Consider the following 26,390-nt stretch of genomic DNA (forward strand, 5'->3'; position numbering starts at 1 on the left):
TTCTAGTACGTTGTCCAAGCAGCAACCCAACAACTCATTGAGACCATTCAGGTCTTGAAGGCAAGCCCCAGAAAATGGGTTTTTTACTGATATTTCTTGATTAGAGTTGAAACAGCATCTTGGAATATAAAGGATATTTTTAAGAGAACCAAAAGAAAATGATCCCTATTACAAAAGACATTAAGATCAAAAGGACACGTGGGCACCTTAGCTGCTGAGTACCTAGAGTATGAACACAAGTCGGTTAGACTACAAAAAATCTAAAAGACTGCAAATGTTGTTTCTTGTTTGTAAGATAGGAGCATGACAAAGGCAATGGGAATGTTAAGTACCCTGTGTTAAAACAGTGACCAAAATTAGTCATAACAAAAATCAAGTTCAACTAAGGATTCTTAAATGGATCTAAACAGATTCAGTACCATGGCTAACATTAGCGGAAAAAATTTTAAAGCGACACCTATTAAAGAACAGCCAGTGACTGAAACAGTTTTTCATCAAATAAACTAGTTTTTCTCTCTTTCTCCCTTATCTAAACATAGGCACTCCTGAAAAAAAAAAAAAATCCCTTTCTTTTTTTAACAGCCTTAACTGGAAATAGCCTAGAAGAATTAAGCATCTATTTGTTTCTCATAAATGTTATACTTTCCCTAAAGAGAGGACATTACTGAACCATGATCAGTACTGGTTTCCTCTAAACACATATACACACAGACGGGGCAGAGGCGCGGCGCAATGTATGCTGATTTGTACTAATCTATACATACTCTTGTGGCCGCCACATGACAAGAACTGTAAACACCTGCTCGGATGCAGTGCCATCTGGAGTCACTGAATAAGGTGAGGCTCTGTGACCCACCAAAATCAAAGTGCCCACGTCTTTGGCCTGGTGAGCTAACAGAGGCAACTCACACGATGAGATGAAATGTAGACGAGAATACAATGTGAACTTTGATCCAAAAGTTTTTCTTAACCAGAGTCCATTCTTTGGCTGTTAGGAATCACAAAAGGTCCTAAAATTGTCAGTAAAACTTAGTGTGCATTCATCTTGCTGAAGAAAACGTTCACAGCTTTAATGCAGGAGTTGGCAACCTTTTTCTCTAAAGGGCCAGATAATGAGTATTTTAAGCTTTGCAGGCCACACAATCTCTGCTGCAACTATTCAACTCTACCACTGTAGCATAAAAACAGCTGCCGACAATAGTAAATGAACAGGTACAGTGGTTTCCAATAAATGTTCTTTACAAAAACAGAGTGCAGGCCGGATTTGGCCCACAGCCTGTAGTTTGCCGACCCCTGTTGTAATCCATCCACACTCTTAGTCATTTCCTTCTATGAATCAAAGACTCTGAAGTCCAAGTTCTTCTAATTCCTGAGTGATTTTAAAATCCATCCATACGTTCAAGAGATAAATTCATTCTTCTGTGATCTACTCAACTCCAATGACCTCTTCCAATGTATTTCAGCAGCCCCAATTACAGCTAACTCTGCCATGACCACAAATAGTTCCTTTTCTGAAACCATGAATTTCCAATATTTTTTGATTTAACAAATATTTTTCAGCTGATATGTTCTGGGCTCTAGATATTCCATTTACTGGTCACATAACCTCCTATCTTCCAGTTCTTCAACTTTATTTTCATTATCATCTACTCCTTAGGCATAAACCTTAAAGTCCTTTTGCATTACCTACAATGCATAACTTTTACTCTGGAATAAATCCCTCCTTCTCATCACTGTATTCCATTCAGACACCCAGGCTCCTGAATAAGACTCAAGAACATCATACAAATACGCAGAATGATTATCTCTGCAAATTTACATTCTATAGCCCTTAATGCTCCCGTAGTTCTTCTAGTCGTTTTTCTCTCACAACTGTCAATAGCTATTCTAAGTCTTTACTATCTTTCTGAAGGGTTCATCCCAACATCTCCCAACACAAAATTAATGATCCTGCCAGCAGATGGTGACACTTGTAGTTTCCTACCTAAGACCCACAACCTATAAACATATCTGGGTATGAGCCCACTATAATCCCTCCATTCCCACTGTAAATATATTCCCTCCTTCCACTGAAAGCCAACTCCTGCTCTTCCGTGTGATCACAATCACTATGACCTCCTCATGGACTTGCATTATTACTTAGTATGTCCGGTTTTTGTAGAACTATATTAGTTATCCATGCTGTGTAATAAATCACCACAAACTTAACTAATAAATTGGAGGTGGCCTAAGACACTAACAGTTTTGGAGGTCAGAAGTCCAACACGAAGTAGCTGGATTCTTTGCTTAGGGTCTCAAAGACTGAAATCAGGATCGTGGTAGGGCTGTGTTCTTCTCTCAAGGTTCAGGGGAGGAATCTGCTTCCAAGTTCACTCAGGTCACTGGCAGAATCCAAGTTCCTCGTAGTTGTAAGACTGAGATGCCCATTTCCTTGCTGTCGGGTGGAGGCTGCTCTCAGTGATTAGAAGCTGTGTGCCTTCCTTGCCACATGGATTCCTCCATCTTCAAAGCCAACAAATGAGAAGCTTTCTTATGTTGAATCTAAATTAGACAAAAGCCATGCCTGCAAATCTTTGCAAAATAATCCCCTCTTTATCTGTAACTCCTGTTGAAATGGCTAAGGAGTAATATCCTTAAGCTTCCTAGAGGTCACCTGGCTTGATTGAGAAAATCTGTGAAGCACACATTAATTTCTTGAAAAAAGCCTTCAGTACAACTGAATAATCTGACCTTATGATCTTTCTGAGGTTTTAGCAAAAGGTTATATGTACACTCTTGGTTTCTTCTTTGAACCACACTTTCAGAAGAGCAATTTCTTCATTTTAACATTATTTGCCATCCAGATAGGCTCAAAATTAACTAAATCATCTAGTCCTGGTTCCCTTTTAATAAAACTTCTTTCAATTTAACTTTTTTTTCTTATATTTTCCTATAAGCAGCAAGAAGAAATCAGGCAGTACCCTCAACATTTTGCTTAGAAATTGCCTTAGCTACATATCCAACTTCATCAGGTAAGTTATGCTTACAACTTCAAAGCAGGCAACAGAACTCTCCCTCACGTCAAATCCCTCCCACACTTCAAATCTCTTTGCCAGGAAAGGCTCAATCCCTTTAAGGGCCCACCTGATTAACTTGACCCACTGAAGATAATCTTCCTTTCTTAACTGTGCCATACAATATAACTGCTCATAGTTCACATCCACACTCAAGGGGAGGAACAGGGAATCTTGGGTGCCATCTTAGAATTCTGCCTACAACCAGGACTACGAGTGTAGCAATTCTGAAACTACTTTCTGTGTATGGTAGCAATGAACAAATGAATGAAAGTAGTGATGATGCTGGAAGTCAAACTTCTCAGTGTTGAAGTGAAATACAAATATGAAATGGAGAAAGGCTAGGAATTTAGATCAGGATTACTGGATGTTATCAATGTGAACTCATGATTTTATACACACAAACACAGAAACTCACACACAAATAGTTGATTTCCCATTCCAGCTCACTCTCCTGAAACAGTCTAGAAGCAATGACACCCCAGCATCAGTGAACATACCCAGGGCCCAGATCCAGACTTGTAAACAGAATTCCCTATTAAAAGAAGACATGGATCAATGGAGAAATGGGTAACATCAGAGCAGGAAAAGTACAAGATGAGCCAAGAACATTCTGTTGTACCAGAATGCAAGAAATTATCCCCAAAGTGATGGGGATATGTCAAAAGGACAGAAACCAGTGTTAGGGAGTTTCTATTAGATAAAAAGCTCTGAAAATATTCAGAAATTAAAAAGAAACAATGTACTTCCAATCACTGCACTTTTTACAGTTTATATTTGTGGTTAAAACCATCAGTTAAAATTGTTTTCGGAAACAAAAATATACCTAGAATTCACAGTTTAAAATGTTTTACTTCTTAGGAAACAGGATTTACCATTAAAAGGATATGACTAATATGTTTCATCTCCAAATTTGCAATAGCAAATTTTTGGAGTGGCTGGATATCAGAATAACTATGTGTACTATTCAAATATAAATAAAGCTATTTGAAAACATGTTTTTCCTGTAATTACTTATAAAGCTTCTAATTTCCATAATTACAGTACATTCATTGAGAAATTGTCCAGTTAAAGATCCAAGGATTCCAGGGTCCCCTGAGCCTGTCCTCTCCCAATTTAATTATGTAGTTAAGAAAGAAATGTAACAATTGTTTTGATGTTGAAAAGGGCTGAAGACAATCCAAAGGAAATTCACTTAACAATATCAACTTTAGATGAATTGATAAAAGGAAGTTTAATAAATGAAATTATAAGATTACAATCATGGGCATTCACTTATTAATAATCCATGAAAACACTTTTAATACTTATTTGTTATGGAGTCTTGATGTATAGGAATACTTCTCAATGAAGAATCGAAATTTAATAGTTACACATTTGTGGGCTCTAGGCCAAAGAGCCCCGTCTGAATCTCAGGCAAACTGTGTGTAAGACTTCAAAATAAGAAAGAAACACACACTCTGATTGGAAGTAATGTACCAATATTCTGGTTTAAAATAAATGAGTTTTAGATGACAATATAACTACAGATTTTAAAGTATGCTTTAAATAGTTTAAAGGTTGATTCCTGCTTATCCTTGTCTTACTTTCCTAACGTTAAAAGAGAGAGAGAGAGAGAGAGAGAGAGAGAAACAATAGGCCCAAAGTGGAGTCACTCATGCTAAGCCCACAGCACCAAAAAGAAACTTAATACCTAACCTAAATACAAACTCCCCTAGGAATGTCATCTTAACTAGTCAGTCTGGAATTTCCTGATCAGGACTAGTGAGGTAATCCAACCAACAGACCCCTTTGTCCCCCCAAAAGAGGGTATAATCCTGCTGGAATAATCCTTTTTTTCCTATTTATAAATTCCTTGTCCCACTCTCTGTCTGCCTTTAAAAACATTCCATTTTGTACAGCTCATCATAACTTCTATTTGCTAGATGAGATACTGCCCAATTCATAAATCATTGAATAAAGATAATTAGATATTCAAATTTACTCAGTTGGATTTCTGTTGGATTTAATATTACTCATCTAAACCTAAAAAAGTAAGGTCCTATTTTCCCCAGATAAAATAACCAATAATCCCATGAACTCCAGCCCAGGGATCTTCATATTTTAAATAAGCAGCCCAACCAAATTTTCAAAGAATATCTTATGAAAAACTCCAACACATAAAACAGACAAAACCAGAACTCCTCTGAATGAAGTGGAAGGCCCCCTGCCCCTCACTCCTAACTTGAGGCCTCTCCTTTCACCTTACTGCAGCCCCTGAAACATTTGCACAAAATCCCAAGCTGGAGAACATGCAAAACATATCTTCAAGCAAAAACTGATGTAAAGGTCCTGATATGATCAGAAAAACATTTTTTAGATGCATAAGGAAAATAAAGGTATATAGAAACAAATGTTATTAGTGATTATATTTGGGTAGTAGAATCATGAGTAATTTCTTTTCCAAATTTTTAATAGTTGACAGGAATTACTGTTAGAAACCCAATAAACTTTATTTTTTTAAGGTATAAGTACAATCGCTCTCCCTATAATTCATTGCGTTATAGTATGTAATAGAAAAAAGCATTTCTGTACCACTATGAGTACACTTAAAAATACACACATATACACACAATGATGTAAAGATTAGAGATATAAATTTAACAATATAACAATTTAACAATCAGAGAGGCCTGTTTATATTTGAAGGATATAATATTTTAATCACAATAGATCAGATATATTTAATTGTTTCCTTTAATGTCCTATTCATTGCAATTTCCAGTAAGGCCACAAGTTACTAATTACTTCTGGAATCAGAAAAGAGGTTAAAAAGTTAAGGAAAAAAGTGTCCCATGAAATCTACTACTTTCAAATAATAATTCTTGCATTTCCAAAACCCATTACTCAACCCAAAGACTGCAATTAAGATATCAGTAACATTTCCTAGACAAGTAAATAGTCAATTAATTACATTTGCTTCTGGGAAATGAAGAAAGCAAATATTAACCATGATTTTGAAATCAAAATGGAGATATCAGGCAAGTGGGGGAAGTTATAGTAGATAGTTACAATATACAGTAGTTTTCTACATATCGGTAACTAAATTTTTTTTTCCGGTTTTACTGAGAAATAACTGACATATATCACTGTATAAATTCAAAGCATATAGCATGATAATAAGATTTACATATATTGTGAAATGATTATCACAATAGGTTCAGCCAACATCCTTCATCTCATACAAATACAATATAAAGAAAAGAAAAAAGTTAAAAAAAGAAAGTTTTGCTTGTAATGATACCTCTTAGGATTCACTCTCCTTAACAACGTTCCTGTGTATCATACAGTGTTAACTATAGTCATAATGTTGTACATTATAAATCTAATTATATCCCTAGTACTTATTTATGTTGTAATTAGAAATTTGTACCTTTTGACTACTCTCTTCCAATTCCCTCATTTCCCACCTTCTGCCTCTGGTAACCACATGTCTGATCTCCTTTTCTGTGACTCTGTGGTTTGTTGCAGGAAGAGGGGGCGCTGTTTGGGTTTTTTCCTTTCTTAGAGTCCACATATAAATATACCATACAGTATTTTGTCTTTCTCTGACTTATTTCATTTAGCATAATGCCTTCAAGGTCCATTCAAGTTGTTGTAAATGGTACGATTTCCTCACCTTTTATGGCTGAATTATATATACATACATATATATATATGTATGTATGTATGTATTATCTCACAACTTCTTTATCCACTTATCCGTCAATGGATACTTAGGTTGTTGGCTGTTCCCATGGATTAGTAATTGCACATGATGCTGCTATGAACATGGAGGTGCAGATATCTTTTCAAGTTCGTGGTTTCATTTCCTTTGGATATATTCTCAGAAGGGGAATTGGTGAATCATATGATAGCTCTATTTGTAATTTTTTGAGGATCCTCCATACTGTTTTCTACAGTGGCTGCACCAATTTACAATCCCACCAACAGTGTACAAGGTTTCCCTTTTCTCCACATCCACATCACATTTGTTATCTCTTGTCTTTTTGATAATGGTCATTCAAATAGGCTGAGGTGATATTTCACTGTGGTTTTCATTTGCATTTTCCTAATTACTAGTGATGCTGAGCATCTTTTCATGTACCTGTTGGCCTTTAGTACATCTTCCTTGGAAAATGTCTATTCAGGTCCTTTGCCCATTTTTTAATTGGGTTTGTTTAATTTTGAGTTGTAGGAATTCTTTACATATTTTGGATTTTAGCCCCTTATCAGATATATGATTTGCAAATAGGCATAGAAGGAACATATCTCAACATAATAAAGGCCATATATGACAAGCCCACAGCCAACATCAGTGGTAAAAAGCTTGAAAGCTTCTCCTCTAAGATCAGGAACAAGACAAGGGTGCCCACTCTCATTACTCCGATTCAAGACTGTACTGGAAGTCATAACTAGAGCAATCAGGCAAGAAAAGAAATAAAAGATATCAGAACTGGAAAGTAAGAGGTAAAATTCAAATTCAAATGATATGATTCTAAAAACAGAAAATACTAAAGACTCATCAAAAAAACTCTTAGATCTGGGGCGCCTGGGTGGCACAGCGGTTAAGCATCTGCCTTCGGCTCAGGGTGTGATCCCAGCATTGTGGGATCGAGCCCCAAGTCAGGCTCCTCCACTATGAGCCTGCTTCTTCCTCTCCCACACCCCCTGCTTGTGTTCCCTCTCTCGCTGGCTGTCTCTATCTCTGTCGAATAAATAAATAAAATCTTAAAAAAAAAAAAAAACAACTCTTAGATCTAACCAACAAATTCAGTAAAGTTGCAGGACACAAAATTAACATTAAAAAAAATCAATAGGTTTCCATACACTAACAATGAATTTTCTGAAAAAGAAATGAAAATGATCCCATTTACAATAACATCAAAAACAATTAAATAATTAGGAATATATTTAACCAAGGAGGTAAAAAATAACTCTGGTAACAATGTTTTAATTTTAATTTCCTGTATTGCTTATCCATCCTTGTCCTACCTTCCTAATTATCTTATTATATGTACTATAAGTCTGAGATTGCAGAAATAGCCAGAAACAAAACTAACCAGATTCCCTTCTTCTTGAAATTTTATTGGCTAAAACTTAAATCCACAAAGTCTTAGTCTTTCTGTAATGTAAGAAGCCCTGAGGGGCGCCTGGGTGGCACAGCGGTTAAGCGTCTGCCTTCGGCTCAGGGAGTGATCCCGGCGTTATGAGATCAAGCCCCACATCAGGCTCCTCAGCTATGAGCCTGCTTCTTCCTCTCCCACTCCTCCTGCTGTGTTCCCTCTCTTGCTGGCTGTCTCTATCTCTGTCGAATAAATAAATAAAACCTTTAAAAAAAAAAAAAAAAGAAGCCCTGAGTGGCTGAAATAATTAAGACTGGCAAAAACTTCTCTTCCTCATACTTTTGAAGAAATACCGTCAATCGCAAACACAAACTAAAAAGAGAATAAATTAAATACAAGTTTTTAAAGGTACCATTTCCACAAACCAGTTGCTTAAATAGTTTTGGATTCCCAAAGGCTTCAAACAAAGCAGATAAAAGCAGAACTAAGTTTAAATCAGGGAGAGTGACCTAGAGACCTATCTGCTTTCTTTCCTTACCACCATCACTCACAACACCATCTTTGGTGGAATCCTAGGGGCAATGATTTTAAGGAGAAGGAAATGAGAAATTCTAGTAAAATACATGAAAAAAATTAACTACTGAAGCCACCACTGCAATATAATTGTATGCTTAAATTGTATATGAATTCTGTTTCAATCATCTAACACTGGGCACTAATAAACAATTAGTCAAACAAAAAAATACATGAGACTGTGATTCTCATTAGGGTTGAGAGACACTTCACTGGGTTTCAATAGAGGGCAGTTTGAAACATGCTACATTAATTTCTTCCAACAGCTCAACCAGAGCATGTAGATTATAGTCAATTCTCATTATTTGCAGTAGTTTTGGTCTATAAAGTTCTGTAAATAATGAATTATCCAATATAGGGTTAGGTTCTTACAAGCCTCCAGTCATATCTTCATCAACCAATCAATACATAACTTCATGTTTTTGTTTAAGGAAACATTATTTAATATATACCTGATTCATTAACAATGAACTCAGAGCCAACGGCACTGTAAGCCATGCCTGAATGAAGCTTATCTAATATATGTATTTTCTCTGCAAGGCACATCATGGACTTTTCACAATAGACGGTGCTCCAGCACCTCAGCAGTATACTTGGGGCCATTTTAAACAGTAACATCACCAACAAAAGGCTCCCAAATAAGAAAAATGTAGGACTACATAGATCACAAAAAGGACGTTTGATTACAATCTGAGAGCTGAAACAAGAAGGAACAGCTTTCAGCTTTTTCACATTCTTTTTTGCTATTCTGTACAAGTTCACGTCTCCAAATGACCACAAAAACACTGTGTGTTGTTTTGGGGATTACAAAAACATTTTAGCAAATACAGAAACCACAAATAATGAGGATCTACTGTATTTTCTTAGACAATCAAATCTATTAGATTTTGATGTAGTTACAAACCTTGAGTATTAGTGTTTTAGAAGAAGGTACAAGGACAGGGAAAGAGGAATAAAAGTCAGAATTAAAACTGAGGCTCAAAATTCAGCACCAACCATACCCACTGACACTGTATTATATCTGTGGTAGGTTGCATTATTGTTCCCAGTCCATCACCTCTCCTGGATCCTCAACCTTTGGCATGTGATCCTGCAGTTACTCTCACTAAAGACCTGGGCAGGGCACCTGGGTGGCTCAGTCGGTTAAGCGTCTGCCTTCGGCTCAGGTCATGATCCCAGGGTCCTGGCATTGAGTCTCGCATTGGGCTCCCTGCTGCTCCTCCTGCTTGTGCTCTCCCTCCCTCTCTCTGTCTCACTCTCTGGCATATAAATAAATAAAATCTTAAAAAAAGAAAGGCCTGGGCAAATTTCTCCACTGTTAACGGGTGGTCATGTGATTTGCTCTAGCCAGTGGAATATCCATGGACAAATGAGCAAAGGCCTGAAATGTGCTTCCCGAGTTGAAGTTTCCTTCTTGCATTTCTGGCATCACTATGTGAAAAACATGCCCTCCGGCAGTTCACTAGTGCAAGGAGGAACAGAGCGCCATGGAACAGACCTAGACATTAACTGTAGCTTGGAGCCACGGCCAGACGTCCCACAGATATGTTAGCAATTACAAATCATCCATTAAGTTTGATAGCATTTATGCAGCTATAGTTAATTGATATTTAATATAATTTTAAAATATTACCTCACTAAAAAATCTTTATATAAAAGGTTAATGAGACCCTCTTTCGTTCCTGTCCTAAAGCCTAGTACATAGTAGATTCGTAGTATGTTGTTTCCAAACATGGCTGTACCCACATCTCTCATCCCATATGATCTTCTTTTTTTTTTTTTTATAATGATTTTTTATTATATTATGTTAGTCACCATACAGTACATCCCCGGTTTCCGATGTAAGGCTCGATGATTCATTAGTTGTGTGTAACACCCAGTGCACCATGCAATACGTGCCCTCCTTACTACCCATCACCGGCCTATCCCATTCCCCCACCCCCCTCCCCTCTGTGGCCCTCAGTTTGTTTCTCAGAGTCCATAGTCTCTCATGTTTCATTCCCCCTTCTGATTACCCCCCTTTCTTTATCCCGTTATTCCTCTACTGATCATCCTAGTTCTTATGTTCCATAGATGAGAGAAATCATATGATAGTTGTCTTTCTCTGCTTGACTTATTTCACTTAGCATTATCTCCTCCAGTGCCATCCATGTTGCAGCTAATGTTGAGAACTCGTTCCTTCTGATAGCTGAGTAATATTCCACTGTATATATGGACCACAACTTCTTAATCCAGTCATCTGTTGAAGGGCATCTCGGCTCCTTCCACGATTTAGCTATTGTGCACATTGCTGCTATGAACACTGGGGTGCATATGGCCCTTCTCTTTACTACGTCTGTATCTTTGGGGTAAACACCCAGTAGTGCAATGGCTGGATCATAGGGTAGCTCAATTTTTAACTTTTTAAGGGACCTCCACACTGTTTTCCAGAGTGGCTGTACCAACTTGCATTCCCACCAACAATGTAGGAGGGATCCCCTTTCTCTACATCCTCTCCAACAATTGTTGTTTCTTGCCTTGTTTATTTTTGCCATTCTAACTGGTGTAAGGTGGTATCTCAGTGTGGTTTTGATTTGAATTTCCTTGATGGCTAATGATTTTGAACATTTTTTCATGTGTCTGTTAGCCATTTGTATGTCTTCATTGGAAAAGTGTCTGTTCATCTCTTCTGCCCATTTTTTGATTTGTTTGTTTGTTTCTCGTGTATTGAGTTTGAGAAGTTCTTTGTAGATCTTGGATACCAGTCCTTTATCTGTAGTGTCATTTGCAAATATATTCTCCCATTCCGTGGGCTGCCTCTTAGTTTTTCTGACTGTTTCCTTGGCTGTGCAGAAACTTTTAATCTTGATGAAGTCCCATAAATTCATTTTATCTTTTGTTTCTCTTGCCTTTGGGGATGTGTCATGAAAAAGGTTGCTTTGGCCGATGTCGTAGAGGTTGCTGCCTATGTTCTCCTATAGAATTTTGATGGATTCCTGTCTCACATCGAGGTCTTTCATCCATTTAGAGTTTATTTTTGTGTATGGTGTGAGAGAGTGGTCAAGTTTCATTCTTTTGCATGTAGCTGTCCAATTTTCCCAGCACCATTTATTGAAGAGACTGTCTTTTTCCCACTGGATGTTTTTTCCTGCTTTATCAAATATTAGTTGCCCAAAGAGCTGAGGGTCCATTTCTGGGCTCTCTATTCTGTTCCATTGGTCTATGTGTCTGTTTTTGTGCCAGTACCATGCTGTCTTTGTGATCACAGCTTTGTAGTACAGCTCGAAATCAGGCATTGTGATGCCCCCAGCTTTGTTTTTCCTTTTCAACAGTTCCTTGGAGATTCGGGGCCTTTTCTGGTTCCATACAAATTTAAGGACTATTTGTTCCAGTTCTTTGAAAAATGTCATCGGTATTTTGATCGGGATAGCATTGAAAGTGTAGATTGCTCTGGGTAGCATGGACATTTTAACTATGTTAATTCTTCCGATCCATGAGCATGGAATATCTTTCCATCTTTTTATGTCTTCCTCAATGTCTTTCAAGAGTGATTTATAGTTTCTAGAATATAGGTCCTTTATGTCTCTGGTTAAGTTAATTCCAAGGTAACGTATGGTTTTTGGTGCTATTGTAAATGGGATGGATTCCCTAATTTCTCTTTCTTCGGTCTCGTTATTTGTGTACAGAAATGCAACTGATTTCTGAGCACTGATTTTGTATCCCGCCACGTTACTGAATTGCTCTATAACTTCTAATAGTTTGGGAGTGGCTTCTTTTGGGTTTTCCATATAGAGTATCATGTCATCTGAGAAGAGAGACATTTTGACTTCTTCTTTGCCGATTTGAATACCTTTGATCCCTTTTTGTCGTCTGATTGCTGTTGCAAGGACTTCTAGTACTATGTTGAATAATAGTGGCGAGAGTGGGCATCCTTGTCGTGTTCCTGATCTTAAGGGAAAGGCTTCCAGCTTTTCCCCATTGAGAATAATATTTGCAGTAGGCTTTTCATAGATGGCTTTTATGAGATTGAGAAATGTACCTTCTATTCCTACACTCTGAAGCGTTTTAATCAGGAAAGGATGCTGTATTTTGTCAAATGCTTTTTCGGCATCGATTGAGAGGATCATATGGTTCCTGAGTCTTTTCTTGTTGATATGATGTATCACGCTGATTGATTTGCGAAAGTTGAACCACCCTTGCATCCCAGGTATGGATCCCACTTGATCGTGATGGATAATCCTTTTAATATACTATTGGATTCTATTAGCAAGTATCTTGTTGAGGATTTTGGCGTCCATATTCATTAGGGAGATCGGTCTGTAATTCTCCTTTTTGAGGGGGTCTTTGCCTGGTTTGGGGATCAAGGTAATATTGGCCTCATAGAATGAGTTTGGTAGCTTTCCTTCTGTTTCTATTTTTTGAAATAGCTTTAGGAGAATAGGTATTATTTCTTCTTTGAATGTTTGGTAGAATTCCCCAGGAAAACCGTCCGGGCCTGGAGTTTTGTTATTTGGAAGGTTGTTTATCACTGACTCAATTTCTTCATAATTAATTGGCCTGTTTAAGAAATCAATTTCTTCCAGTTTCAATCTTGGTAGTTTATAGGTTTCCAGGAAGGATTCCATCTCTTCCAGATTGCTTAGTTTATTGGCATATAGCTGTTGATAAAAATTTCTAATAATCCTTCCAATTTCAATGGTGTTCGTCGTGACCTCTCCTTTTTCATTCATAATCTTAATAATCTGGGTCCTTTCTCTTTTCTTTTGGATAAGTCTTGCCAGTGGTCTGTCAATTTTATTGATTCTCTCAAAGAACCAGCTTCTAGTCCTGTTGATCTGCTCTACTGTACTTCTGGTTTCTGCTTGATTGATTTCAGCTCTAATTTTGGTCAACTGCTCCTCGTGCGTGGATTAGGCCTGTCCCTCTGTTGCTGTTCCAGCTTCTTGAGGTGAGAATATAAAAACTGCATTTTAGATTTTTCTATTCTTTTGAGTGAGGCTTGGATGGCTATGTATTTCCCCCTTAGGACTGCCTTTGCAGTATCCCATAGGTTTTCGACCGTTGTGTTTTCATTCTCATTGGTCTCCATAAATTGTTTAATTTGATTTTTGATTTCCTGGTTTATCGAATCATTCCTGAGCAGGATGGTTCTTAGTCTCCAAGTGTTTGAGTTTCTTCCAAATTTTTCCTTGTGGTTGAGTTCCAATTTCAGAGCGTTGTGGTCTGAGAATATGCAGGGGATAATTTCAATCCTTTGGTATCGGCTGAGACCTGTTTTGTGTCCCAGAACATGGTCTATTCTTGAGAATGTTCCATGGGCATTAGAATAGAATGAGTATTCTTTGGTTCTGGGGTGTAGTGTTCTATATATATCTATGAGGTCCAACTCGTCGAGTATGGCATTCAAAGCCTTAGATACTTTGCTTAGTTTTTGCCAGGGCGTTCTGTCTATTTCTGAGAGTGGAGTGTTGAGGTCCCCTACTATTAATGTATTTTTATTTATATGTCTCTTTATTCTGGTTAAGAGTTGGATTGTGTATCTTGCTGCTCCCCTGCTGGGGGCATATATATTTATAATTGTCATATCCACTTGTTGAATACTTCCTTTAAGAATAATATAGTGCCCTTCTGGGTCTCTAACTATAGTCTGTAGTTTAAAATCCAATTTATCTGATATGAGAATTGCTACCCCAGCTTTCTTTTGAGGTCCATTTGCGTGAAAGATGGTACTCCATCCCCTTACTCTCAGTCTGAATGCATCTTTGGGTTCGAAATGAGTCTCTTGTAGACAGCAAATGGATGGGTCATTTCTTTTTATCCAATCTGCAACCCTGTGGCGTTTAAGGGAGAATTTAAGCCATTAATATTAAGACTGAGTACTGAGAGATATGCTTTTAATGATGCCATGTTGTCAGTAAAGTCTTTGTTTGTATTGGCTGTGACTTTCTGTTCTGTATCACTCTTGGGGCCTTTTTACTTTTATAGAACCCCCCGTAATATCTCCTGTAGGGCTGGTTTCGTGGTTACGAAATTGGTTAGTGACTGGTGATTCTGAAATGTCTTTATTTCTCCATCAATTCTGAATGACAGCCTTGCTGGATAAAGGATCCTTGGCTGCATGTTTTTCTCTGAAAGAGCTTTAAAAATGCTCCCCCAACCCTTTCTCTCATTCCAGGTCTGTGTAGACAGGTCTGACGTAATTCTGATGCCTTTGCCTTGGTATGTGAGAAATTTCTTTGCCCTGGCCGCTTTCAATACTGTATCCTTGCATCTAATATTTGCGAAATGCACTATGACATGACGTGGCGTAGGTTTGTCGTGGTTGAGCTTGGGAGGGGTCCTCTCTGCCTCTTGGACGCGAATGTTTGTTTCCCTTGCTAGATTAGGGAAGTTTTCAGCTACAATTTGTTCAAATATCTCTTCTAGACCTCTGTTTTTCTCCACCCCCTCGGGGATGCCGATGATTCTAACATTGGATTGTTTCATTGAGTCAGTAATCTCCCGTAGCCAACATTCGTGGGCGTGGATTTTTTTAAGAGCATCTTCTATTTTCATTTTTTCCTCTATTAACCCATCCTCCAATTCACTAACCCTTTCCTCTGCTTCGGTGACCCTGGCCGTCAGAGCCTCTAGTTTTGCCTGCATTTGGCTCATAGAATTTTTAATTTCTGTCAAATTCGCTCTCATTTCTGACCTTAGGGATTCTATATTCTCAGAAACCTTTTCGTTAATACTTTTTTCAATTCTGCTCATCATTTTGACCATCGTTACTCTGAATTCCATTTCTGATAATTTGGTTACATCCATATCCATTATTTCTGTGGCAGAGGCCACAGACTCACTGTCTTTTCTTTGCTGGGGGGGGGGGCTTCTCCTTCTTGTCATTCTGATGAGGAGAGGTTGTGGGGTTGTCCAGAGCCCAAATTATTGACTGGGTCCCAGGCCGTGCCCCTTGTTTTATAGGGATCTTAGGGATGTGGGCTTCTTCTTTAAAGATTTTATTTATTTATTTATCTGAGAGAGGGAGACAGACAGCAAGAACGGGAACAGAAGCAGGAGAGTGGGAGAGGAAGAAGCAGGCTCCCAGCAGAGGAGCCCGATGAGGGACTCCTTTCCGGAACGCCGGGATCACGCCCTAAGCCGGAGACAGGCGCTCAATGACTGCACCACCCATGCGCCCCAGGTTGTGGGCTTCTTAATTTTTCAGCCTGCCTTCTGTGTTCTGGGGGAGGGGCCTGCCGCACCGATACTCAGGCAACCCTGTTTGGGTAGAGTCTCCGCGTCCCCTGCGAGGGGGGATGGGGATGGGCACGCTGTGAGCCGATATTTCCAGGCTTTTGTTCTCTGGCGGCTTTCCCTGGCAGTCGGCTATGCCTCTTCTGAGAGTCAGAGCAGCAGAGGCTGCATTGTCACAGAACAGAGGGATTGTGGCCCGTTCTCCACTGATGTTCTGGCCACTTTAACTCTGTTACTGTTGGTGCTGCTCAACCCTGCAGTGTCCCGGGATGTGCGCCCCACACCCGGCGTCCCTGCCCTCACTTCCAGGGCCGGCGCATCTCTGTCCTTTGCGTTTCTGATGCCGCCAGCCACCGGCTGCCCCGCGCGCTCCCGGGTCTCCGGTCTCAGTCTATGCCCTGTGAGCACACCACGATTCTGGAGTTCCGTGAGAAGCCTGGTGGCACGCGCACCCAGTTCAGGGTCTCAGTCTGCTGTTTCGCGGGTGCCGACCGCGAGTCCGCCGCTCCCCGGGCAGGTGGCCCGCCAGCCGCCAGCCGCCCCGCGCACGCTCCGGGAGCTCCCAGTCTCAGTCTGGATCCCGTGAGCACACCGGGATTCCGGTGTTCCGCGAGATGCCTGGTGGCACGCGTTCACAGCTCACCGGTCTCAGTCCGCTCTCTCGCGGGTGCCCACCATGGGTCCGCCTGCTCCCCCGTGCTCCCCCAAACGCGGCGGCTCCCTCCCCCTTCCGTTTATCTTCCAATATCTGTGCGCGGTTTTATGGCTCCCCTCTTGGTACCTCAATACTCAGCGCTGGAGATGTTCATTTGTAGAGATCCAGATGTATCTTCCTGCGTCTCAGGCTGATTCCGTGGTTATTTAGGCTGGTCTGTTACCTATCCAGCTCGACTCAGGGGACCAGCTCCCCATATGATCTTCTACAATGTGATCTTATCATTCACCTACCAAATGGTGGAGTCTATCTCTTCTCTCCTCAAATTTGAGTTGGCCCTACAATGCTATATAAGACTTGCAGACAGGGGCGCCTGGGTGGCACAGCGGTTAAGCGTCTGCCTTCGGCTCAGGGCGTGATCCCGGCGTTCTGGGATCGAGCCCCACATCAGGCTCTTCCACTATGAGCCTGCTTCTTCCTCTCCCACTCCCCCTGCTTGTGTTCCCTCTCTCGCTGGCTGTCTCTCTGTTGAATAAATAAATAAAATAAAATAAAAAATTATAAAAAAAAAAAAAAGACTTGCAGACAGACCTTATAAAATATGAAAGTTTCCATGTTCATCCTTCATGGAACCCAGTCATCAAGCAAAAAGTCAAACCCCACTAAGTCCACCACACTGTTAGAAAGCCCAAACTAGACATGTGGAAAGAGAAAGTGGGAGAGAGAGAGTGAGAGAGCATGCACGCAGGTATGCACATGCACATAGTGGGGAAGGGGCAGGGCTGGAAGCAGGATAGATACCATGGGGTAGAGCACCAACTATAAATCACTGAATGAGGCATACTGAACATTAAAACCATCCTAGTGCCCCAACTGACACTATATGAACCATAAGAACTTCCTGGTCAATCCACAGAATTGTAAGAAATAATACATTGTTTAAAACAAGACACTAATTTTTAGGGTGAATTATAGCAACTCAATCAAGTTGTTAAAAATGTGTGCTGAATTAATTAAATTCAATAAAATATTTTGTTTAATGCTTACCTTGGTGTTTGCCATGTCCACGATATACTGGTCTCCCTTTATACATTCCATTACTTCAAAACCATCTCTGTCAATCACTTTGGCCTGAGAGCTTCCAGATACAACAAGAATCATGTCTCCTGTGTTACTATACTGCAGTGACTTGATCTGATGGCTATGTAAAAGAAAAAAATAATGTCGTAAGACACTGGGCATAATGTTTACACTTTCACTACATCAAGCACAGCCAGAAAAAAAGTCACACAACTGCACAAATTGGTAATTCTTCAAAATCAAGATCATCAACCTCAAACTGGCCCTCAACACCAGTGGCTATCCTGTTAGCACTCTCCTCCCACTAACCACAGCATCTATTAAAATATCTACTCCCCTTAAATCACTGCCCTTCTTTCAGCAGTTGATTTGTCTGGCTCTTTCCCAAAAGCAACAAACAAGTGCCTCAACTTCCTCCCACTAATGCCATAAACTTATCTGCATCTGAACACCTCTCTTACTCCTCCTCTTTGATTACGATGGTGGATGTAAACCTCTTCCTGCCCAAGGCAAATCTAATACCTATATTCTGGATCCCATCCTTTCCAGTCTCCCCAGGAACATCTACTGATTATCCTCTCTCTTCCCCATCACAGCTAACTATTTGAACAAGTTTTCATCTCCTCCTTCATTTCTCTAGTACTACAGTATCCCTTGCACACTCACCACTCCACTTATTCTCCCAGCTTCCAGCCTGTGGTCTGCTGATGACTAACAAATGAACCCCCTTCAGCAACTACATGACCATGCAATTTCTGCACCTTCCTAAGGGTGTTTCCCTTGCACCTTCTCTCTCAGGGGCTGATCCCAAAAGCATTCCTCAACCAACCTTCTGCATGCAAATCCTGGAATTTCAAAGAATGCTTTTGGTGAACCTGACCTGAAAGAGTTGGTACCAAAAGTGGTCCTATGAAGTCAATTCCAAGATGAGATCAATGAGTGGCTAGTAACAAGGACCCCATGACACAGAGTACGTAGTCCCTAACATGCTACAGCAGTGCAACTGCAACTCCTAAAAGTTCATCAAGAAAGGAAAGGTACTGGCTGGTACAGTATTCCAGGCACTGGAGAGGTACAGGAAACTTAAGAACTGAAACAACTCTAGAACTGGACAACTATTACTGGGCGTAGTCAGTGCAATGAATAAAGACAATGAAAAGCTGATACCAGCTCACACTGTGCCCATCCCCATCCTTCCTCGCAGGGGACGGGGCAACTCTACCCAAAGAGGGTTGCCTGAGCATCAGTGCGGCAGGCCCCTCCCCCAGAAGGTCGGCTGAAAAATCAAGAAGCCGACATCCCTAAGGTCCCTATAAAACAAGTACACACTGCCTGGGTCCTGGTCAATAATTTGGGCTCTGGGCAACCCCGCAACCTCGCCTCATCAGAATGAGGAGGAGAAATAGCCCCCCAGCAAAGAAAAGATAATGATTCTGTGGCCTCAACCAAAGAATTGATGGATATGGATATAACCAAATTGTCAGAAACGGAGTTCAGAGTAACAATGGTCAAGATGATGTGTAGGCTTGAAAAAAATATTAACGAAAATATTAACGAAAATATTAACGAGAATATAGACTCTCTAAGGGCCGAAATGAGAGTGAATCTGGCAGAAATTAAAAAAGCTATAAATCAAATACAGACTAAACTAGACACTCTGACGGCCAGGGTAAATGAGGCAGAAGAACGAATTAGTGAATTGGAGGATGGGATGGTAGAAGAGAAAGTTAAAACAGAAACTTGGCTGAAAAAAATTCAATCTCAAGAATGTAGATTATGGGAGATTACTGACTCAATGAAACGTTCCAATGTCAGAATCATCAGCACCCCCAAAGGGGTGGAGAAAGAGAGAGGTCTAGAAGAGATATTTGACCAAATTGTAGCTGAGAACTTCCCTAATCTGGCAAAGGAAATAAGCATTCGTGTCCAAGAGGCAGAGAGGACCCCTCCCAAGGTCAATGAGAACAGACCTACACCACGTCACATCATAGTGCAATTCGCAAATATTAGATCCAAGGATACAGTATTGAAAGCGGCCAGGGGGGTGGGCGCCTGGGTGGCACAGCGGTTAAGCGTCTGCCTTCGGCTCAGGGCGTGATCCCGGCATTGTGGGATCGAGCCCCACATCAGGCTCCTCTGCTATGAGCCTGCTTCTTCCTCTCCCACTCCCCCTGCTTGTGATCCCCCTGTCAAATAAATAAATAAAATCTTTAAAAAAAAAAAAAAAAGAAATGGCTAACAGACACATGAAAAAATGTTCAAAATCATTAGCCATCAGGGAAATTCAAATCAAAACCACACTGAGATGCCACCTTACACCAGTTAGAATGGCAAAAATTGACAAGGCAGGAAACAACAAATCTTGGAGAGGATATGGAGAAAGGGGATCCCTCTTACACTGTTGGTGGGAATGCACGTTGGTAGAGCCACTTTGGTAAACAGTGTGGAGGTCCCTTAAAAAGTTAAAAATTAAGCTACCCTGTGATCCAGCAATTCACTACTGGGTATTTACCAGTAGGGAAGAGAAGGGCCATATGCACCCCAATGTTCATAGCAGCATTGTCCACAATAGCTGAGGTGCCCTTCAATAGATGACTGGATTAAGAAGATGTGGTCATGGGGCGCCTGGGTGGCTCAGTCGTTAAGCGTCTGCCTTCGGCCCAGGGCGTGATCCCAGCTTTCTGGGATCGAGCCCCACATCGCGCTCCATGCTCCGCTGGGAGCCTGCTTCTTCCTCTCCCACTCCCCCTGCTTGTGTTCCCTCTCTCGCTGGCTATCTCTCTCTGTCAAATAAATAAAATCTTTAAAAAAAAAAAAAAGAAGAAGAAGAAGAAGAAGAAGATGTGTTCCATACATACAATGGAATATTACTCAGCCATCAGAAAGAACGATTACACAACATTTGCAGCAACATGGACAGGACTGGAGAAAATTATGCTAAGCGAAATAAGTCAAGCAGAGAAAGACAACTATCATATGGCTTCACTCATTTAGGGAACATAAGAAATAATAGGAAGATAGGTAGGAGAAGGAAGGGAAGAATGAAGGGGGGGTAAACAGAAGGGGGAATGAACCATGAGAGACTGTGGACTCTGGGAAACAAACTGAGGGCTTCAGGGGGGAGTGGGTGGAGGATTGGGATAGGCAGGTGATGGGTATTAAGGAGAGCACATATTGCACGGTGCACTGGGTGTTATACGCAAATAATGAATCATGGAACATTGCATCAAAAACTGGGGATGTACTGTATAGTGACTAATATAACAAAATAAAAATTATTTTTAAAAAAAGAGACATTGAGACAAGGATGTGTGGGGAAGATGCATGTAGAAAGACATATGAAAAGTGGACACCAAATACAAAGCTCTTTGTATGCCATGTTAATCCCAGACAACACCAACTTTGAAAGAGGCAATAAACCATGCAGATAAAATGACTTGGCCGGTGACATTCGCTAGCTTTTGTCATCATCCATCCCACTGTTAACACAAAAAGCTTATAAGTGAAATAGAAGTGGAAAAAGGGATGGAAGTTATGCATGGGACTAACAGCAACTCCGCAAAATTGACCTATTATTGCCAAAGATCCAACCTGCCAGTAACAGAAGGCTATGATGAGCCCTACTCCCAAAATCAATACTAAACTAATGAGTAAGTAAAATACATAATATGAAAAACTGTAATAACTGAGAAAATAACTGGGAAATAGCTGAGGAAATAACTGGGAGAAAAATGAGAGGGGAGGGCAGAAAATGTGAACCAAGGGGAGAGGGATAAATATTTTAAGTAAAGTGGTCAGGAAGTAAGTGACTGAGTAGGCTATGAAGTGAAGAAGTAAGCTATGAAGATATTTTGATACCTTCTTTCCCTTTCCAAGGGAAGCAACAGCTACTAGAAAGGACCTGCAGCAAGAGTGTATCTGGCATTTCCCTGATATAACTGTAGCAGAGTGAGCAAACCAAACAGGAGTTGCAGAGGTCAGAATGCAGCAAGTGAGGTGGTGCAGATCAAGGAGGGCCACGTAAGCCACTGCAAGGACCTTTAGCTTTTGTTCTCTCAGGGAGAAATCACAGGAAACCCATCAGAGTGCTTTGAGCTGAGCAATGACACAATCTCACCAACACTATACAGAACTATTTTCTTGTGCCTGGATCATTCTTCACTCTGAAGTCTGTGGACTCCTTCTTAGTATGTTTTTTAAACATATTAAAAAACTGCATTAGACATATACTGGAAACCATTCTTTATGTGATAAAGAAATAACTACAAAAATAATTTTTTAAATTTGTGACATATGTGAGTTTCTGTACTAATGTATCAAGTAACTAAGCCTAGAGGCAGGTCTAATAACTACTGTAATTTCAAAGCAGTGATGAGCATAAACAATGTGTATTTTAATATGATTGTAATAACAGTAATATAATATGAAAGTATCTGAACTTTGCAAGTACAACTGTGACTTTGTTGCTTACTTTCATATTAAAGGAAATGCTAAAAATCAGTTAGAGGTTAGTGAAAAGAAATAATTTTTCATCCAAGTTCACAGAAATTGGGAGTATCAGATATTGAACTTATGAGTCGTGGAATTTAAAATAACTATAATTAAGAAATTAAATGACAAGGTATATAATAATAAATAGAACTGAAAATTTAAAAAAATATGTAGAAATTTAGAATGAAAACTACAATTACTGAAATTTAGAACTAATGGATGGGTTTAACAGCAGAGAATTAGTGGCTAAAAGATCATTTTTAGACTGAAGCATAGTGACAAAAAATGGAAAATGCAGAAAAAGTTTAAGGTACATATGATGTATGGTGAAAAAGTCTCACATTAGAATTGCAGAATGGAAAAAGAGAGAAGCAGTATGTGAAGAGCTGACTGTCAAAATTTTGGAAAAATGATAAAAGACACGAACTTTTGTCTTTGCTGAAAGCCAAAGACAAAAGTGAAACCTTAAAAACATATTTTTCCCCAAACATGTTTTCATCAGGAAAATTCAAAAGTAAAAGTACAATGAGATACCACTGTATACCCACCAAATGACTAAAATTTAAAAGGCTAACAATACGAAGTGTATTACTGGGACTGTGAAATGAAAAAATCTACCTTCTGAGACAAAAAAAAACTGTCATATCAACAATTGCAATATATTCTGCATATTATAGGACCAGCACTGCTCAGTAGAGCTTCCTGTGAGGATGGAAACGTTCTACATCTATGCTGTCCATTATGGTAACCACTAGCCACTGGCCACATGTTTCTATCAAGCACTAGAAATATGGCTAGTGCAAGTAGTTTAAATTTAAATAGCTATATATGGCTAGTGGCTAGTGCATGGAACAAGTGCAGCTGTTAACAATATGAAATAAATACAAAATGGTCTCAACTTTGGAACAACAGAAGATTCTTACTGGCTCATAAAACACATGAAAAATGAACTACTAACTAAAATGTTCTTTAAAAAACAAAAGAAAATCTAATGAAATCTATTGAAGTCTATCTGGATGGTAATAGTACCAGTACTAAAAAAGTCAGTTGTACAATCTCTAAATGTGATTTCCAGTTACAAATTTAGAAATGAAGTAAACTCTTCATGTAAAAAAAAAATTTTTTTTTTAAGATTTTATTTATTTATTTGACAGAGAGAGACAGCCAGTGAGAGAGGGAACACAAGCAGGGGGAGTGGGAGAGGAAGAAGCAGGCTCCTGGTGGAGAAGCCTGATGTGGGGCTCGATCCCAGACCGCTGGGATCACACCCTGAGCTGAAGGCAGACGCTTAACGACTGCGCCACCCAGGCGCCCCTCTTCATGTAAAAATTTCTTATTTGCCATGCTAAAACACAGTCTATAACATTCTTCAGAGATGGCATGGTAAAGTAACACACATCAGAGCAATCTCAGAGGTACCTGCTATCTCAGGTGCCATTCTCAAAAAAGAAATCACCAAATAAATATGTATGGAAAGCAAATAATTAAACACCTTAAATAGATATTAATACACAAACCCATAAAGAATTCTGCTGGACAACTAACTTTATAGAGTCTCAAATATAAAATTTCTCTATCAAAAAGCAAAACTGAACATCTGTCTTTTTAAACTGTCTTCATATCTTGCTTTATGAATGTAAGTCTGTGGGCAAAAGAAAAAAAAACAGTCAAATTCTTTGATTTATCCTAAAGGCCAATCTGAAAATAAAATAAATTTCAATGATAAGACAATTTTAACAAAATTTAGGCTATTTAGTCTTATTTCGATTTATTTTCTAAGTCTAAAATTTCAAGGCTGAGAAATAAATGGATATTTCAGTGGAAAAAAACTACTAATCATGATAATTTTATCTTCTAGAAACAGAATATATACAAAAAAAAAAAAAAACAAACAAAATTTAAGTGTATCTGGCTAGGCCACAAAAGAATTATTCTTCCTGGTAGGCTGCCAAATCCAAATCAGATATTTACCTATGAAACTGTTTTTCTTTACATCTACTGCTAACTAGAAACTAGTGCTCAAAATTTATACTGACCATTTCTCCTAAAATGAACAGATAGTTTTTTAAATATTTATTTAAATATTTAAATATTTATTTAAATATTTATTTAAATATTTATTTATTCTTCAAAAAGCCATTCTTAATGCACTGATTCAAAGTACTAATTCCAATGCAAAGATAATTCAAACAAAGGTCTGAGTGGGCTCTGAGGTTAGAATGTGTGACAGTGTGAGGAATTCTACCACAATGCCACAGATCAAAGGGTCAAGGCAGATGAGAAGTTGAAGCTCCCAAACCAGATGCTCATGGGAAAGAAACCTAGAAAAACAAATGTGCTTTAGGAAGGCGCTTCCTTCCTAAAAAGAAAAGCCTCTCTGGCCTTATGGCATCCTTCCTAAAATGCTGGGAAGGAATGAGGTCCTTAGCAAAATTTTGAGCAGGGTCCCAAATCTAAATGTTAAGTCCAAAAGGAGGCTCCCATAATAAGATATAAAATTATGTTTCACCAGATTTGCCAGTTGTCCATTTATTGCCTAACAGCTCCAAATTCACCCTTCACTGCCTGCTCTGCAAAAATGAATTTGGGCCCTTTAAATATTTTTCCTGTGCCCTCTGGCATGAAGTTTTGCGGGTAGAGGGTGCTAGAGAGACATTGCTGGGGGAAGGGGCTTTCCCCACTATGTCCAGTGTGCTCCTCCTGGTGGGCTCCAGCACCCCACACGGCTTCTCTAGTGTCTGGTTCCCACAGCCTGTACAGCTTATCTACGCCAGGCTGCTATAAGTACCTGGAAGTCAGCAACATCCAGCAGCTTCCCCCAGCACCTCCCTTAGGCAGTGCTATAACAGTGAGTCTGGTGAGACAGGTTTCTAGAAAGTTCTGCTGACAGAGCACAACAAATTCCTTATCATTCAATGAGCCAAAGCCTTGTCCTCTTGAATGTCTGGATCTCAGTCCTGGAGGACTCTACCTTGAATGCTTTATCTCCACCCTAGGGTAACAGATGCTCTTTTTATCTGCTATTCCTATATTTAGAGTACTCTTTACTTTTAATTAGCCAATACCTCATTTCTCCAATCCTCTATTAGTAATTCTTCATAATAAACTGCCTCCTTTTCAAATTACTGTGTGATTGCTCCCTACTTTATTAGACCTTTATTAGACCCTACTTTATTAGACCCTAAATTTCAAGTGATTAATTAGAAACTGAGAAAATTATTGGCAGTTTAGCCCAATTTGTTTATATACACATTCATACACAACTGTGTGTGTGTGTGTGTGTGTGTGTGTGTGTATATATATATATATATATATATATATATATATATATATATATATATATATATAAAGCAGATCAGAGTTTTGATAATTAGATAGTTCAGACTGCTAAACCAAAGCAGCTCACAGGGTATATCTTTGTTAACAGTACTCTCATTTTGGAGAAGTCGATTTTCTTCACTAACCATAAAAGATCTAGTACTGATGAGATCACTTTGTTTTCTCTGGTGAATCATTTTTATTTGTCTTTGGAAATAAGTATCTAAAGCATAGAAAAATTTAAGAAGAAAGGGTAGTAAAAACAATCAGTGGCTCCATTTCTCTGGCTATGTGCTTTATAAAATTGCTCTATTTATATTTGTAGGGAAATACAAAATCTCAGCAATCCGACACTAATATTCACCTTACTTTAGCTGTATAGACAAACCTGATGTTTTCCCTCTGTGTCACTGTTTTTCATGTGCTCTCTTTGTCAACATTAAAATGAAAAGTTAAGCATCAAGCTCATCATTCCTGTCCCACTTCGCTCTTAATTCTGCTAGCCACAGAGTTAAAAGGACAGGATTAAGGAGTCATTAGACACAGTACTAAGGAGAATTAAAGGGCTTCTTCAAGGGGTATAACATCTGCTCCTCGAATTCCTGCTTAAACAACTAAGATTCCGATCAAAGAGAAAAGAGGGAAAGCCAATCTGACAGTAAACTGGAGTCATGAGGAAGTGAATGTTCTCTCAGGGAGTAACTCTGACACCAGAGGAAGGCTTAGTGACATTGCACAATTCTTTCTGTGAAGTTATTCATGGGGCAAGTGGGAGTATATGAGTGTAAGTGGAGGGGAATGGGAAGGTGAAGATTGAGGATCCTTTTAAGTAGTTTTTGCTCAGCTAGCAAAACAAGCTGGGACATGCAAGACAGATAAACACAGCTGTTTGGGGCTGTCACTTGGGGCTCAGGAGCCAAC

At 39.4% G+C, this 26,390-nt stretch overlaps 1 protein-coding gene across 2 annotated transcripts in view; it reads right to left on the minus strand.

Moving 5' to 3' along the window:
- WDR70 (WD repeat domain 70) overlaps window positions 1–26,390 on the minus strand; it is a 290,352-nt gene that overhangs the window by 185,801 nt on the left and 78,161 nt on the right. For both annotated transcript variants that reach the window (XM_045787291.2, XM_087867918.1), the window contains one exon: window positions 17,628–17,781. In XM_045787291.2, the coding sequence (XP_045643247.1) occupies window positions 17,628–17,781 (154 nt within the window). The remainder of the gene's footprint in view (window positions 1–17,627; window positions 17,782–26,390) is intronic.

This window comes from Ursus americanus, chromosome 15, assembly GCF_024610735.1.
Source record: "Ursus americanus isolate L20-20 chromosome 15, mUrsAme1.1.p, whole genome shotgun sequence".
In the NCBI taxonomy this organism is placed as follows: domain Eukaryota; kingdom Metazoa; phylum Chordata; class Mammalia; order Carnivora; family Ursidae; genus Ursus; species Ursus americanus.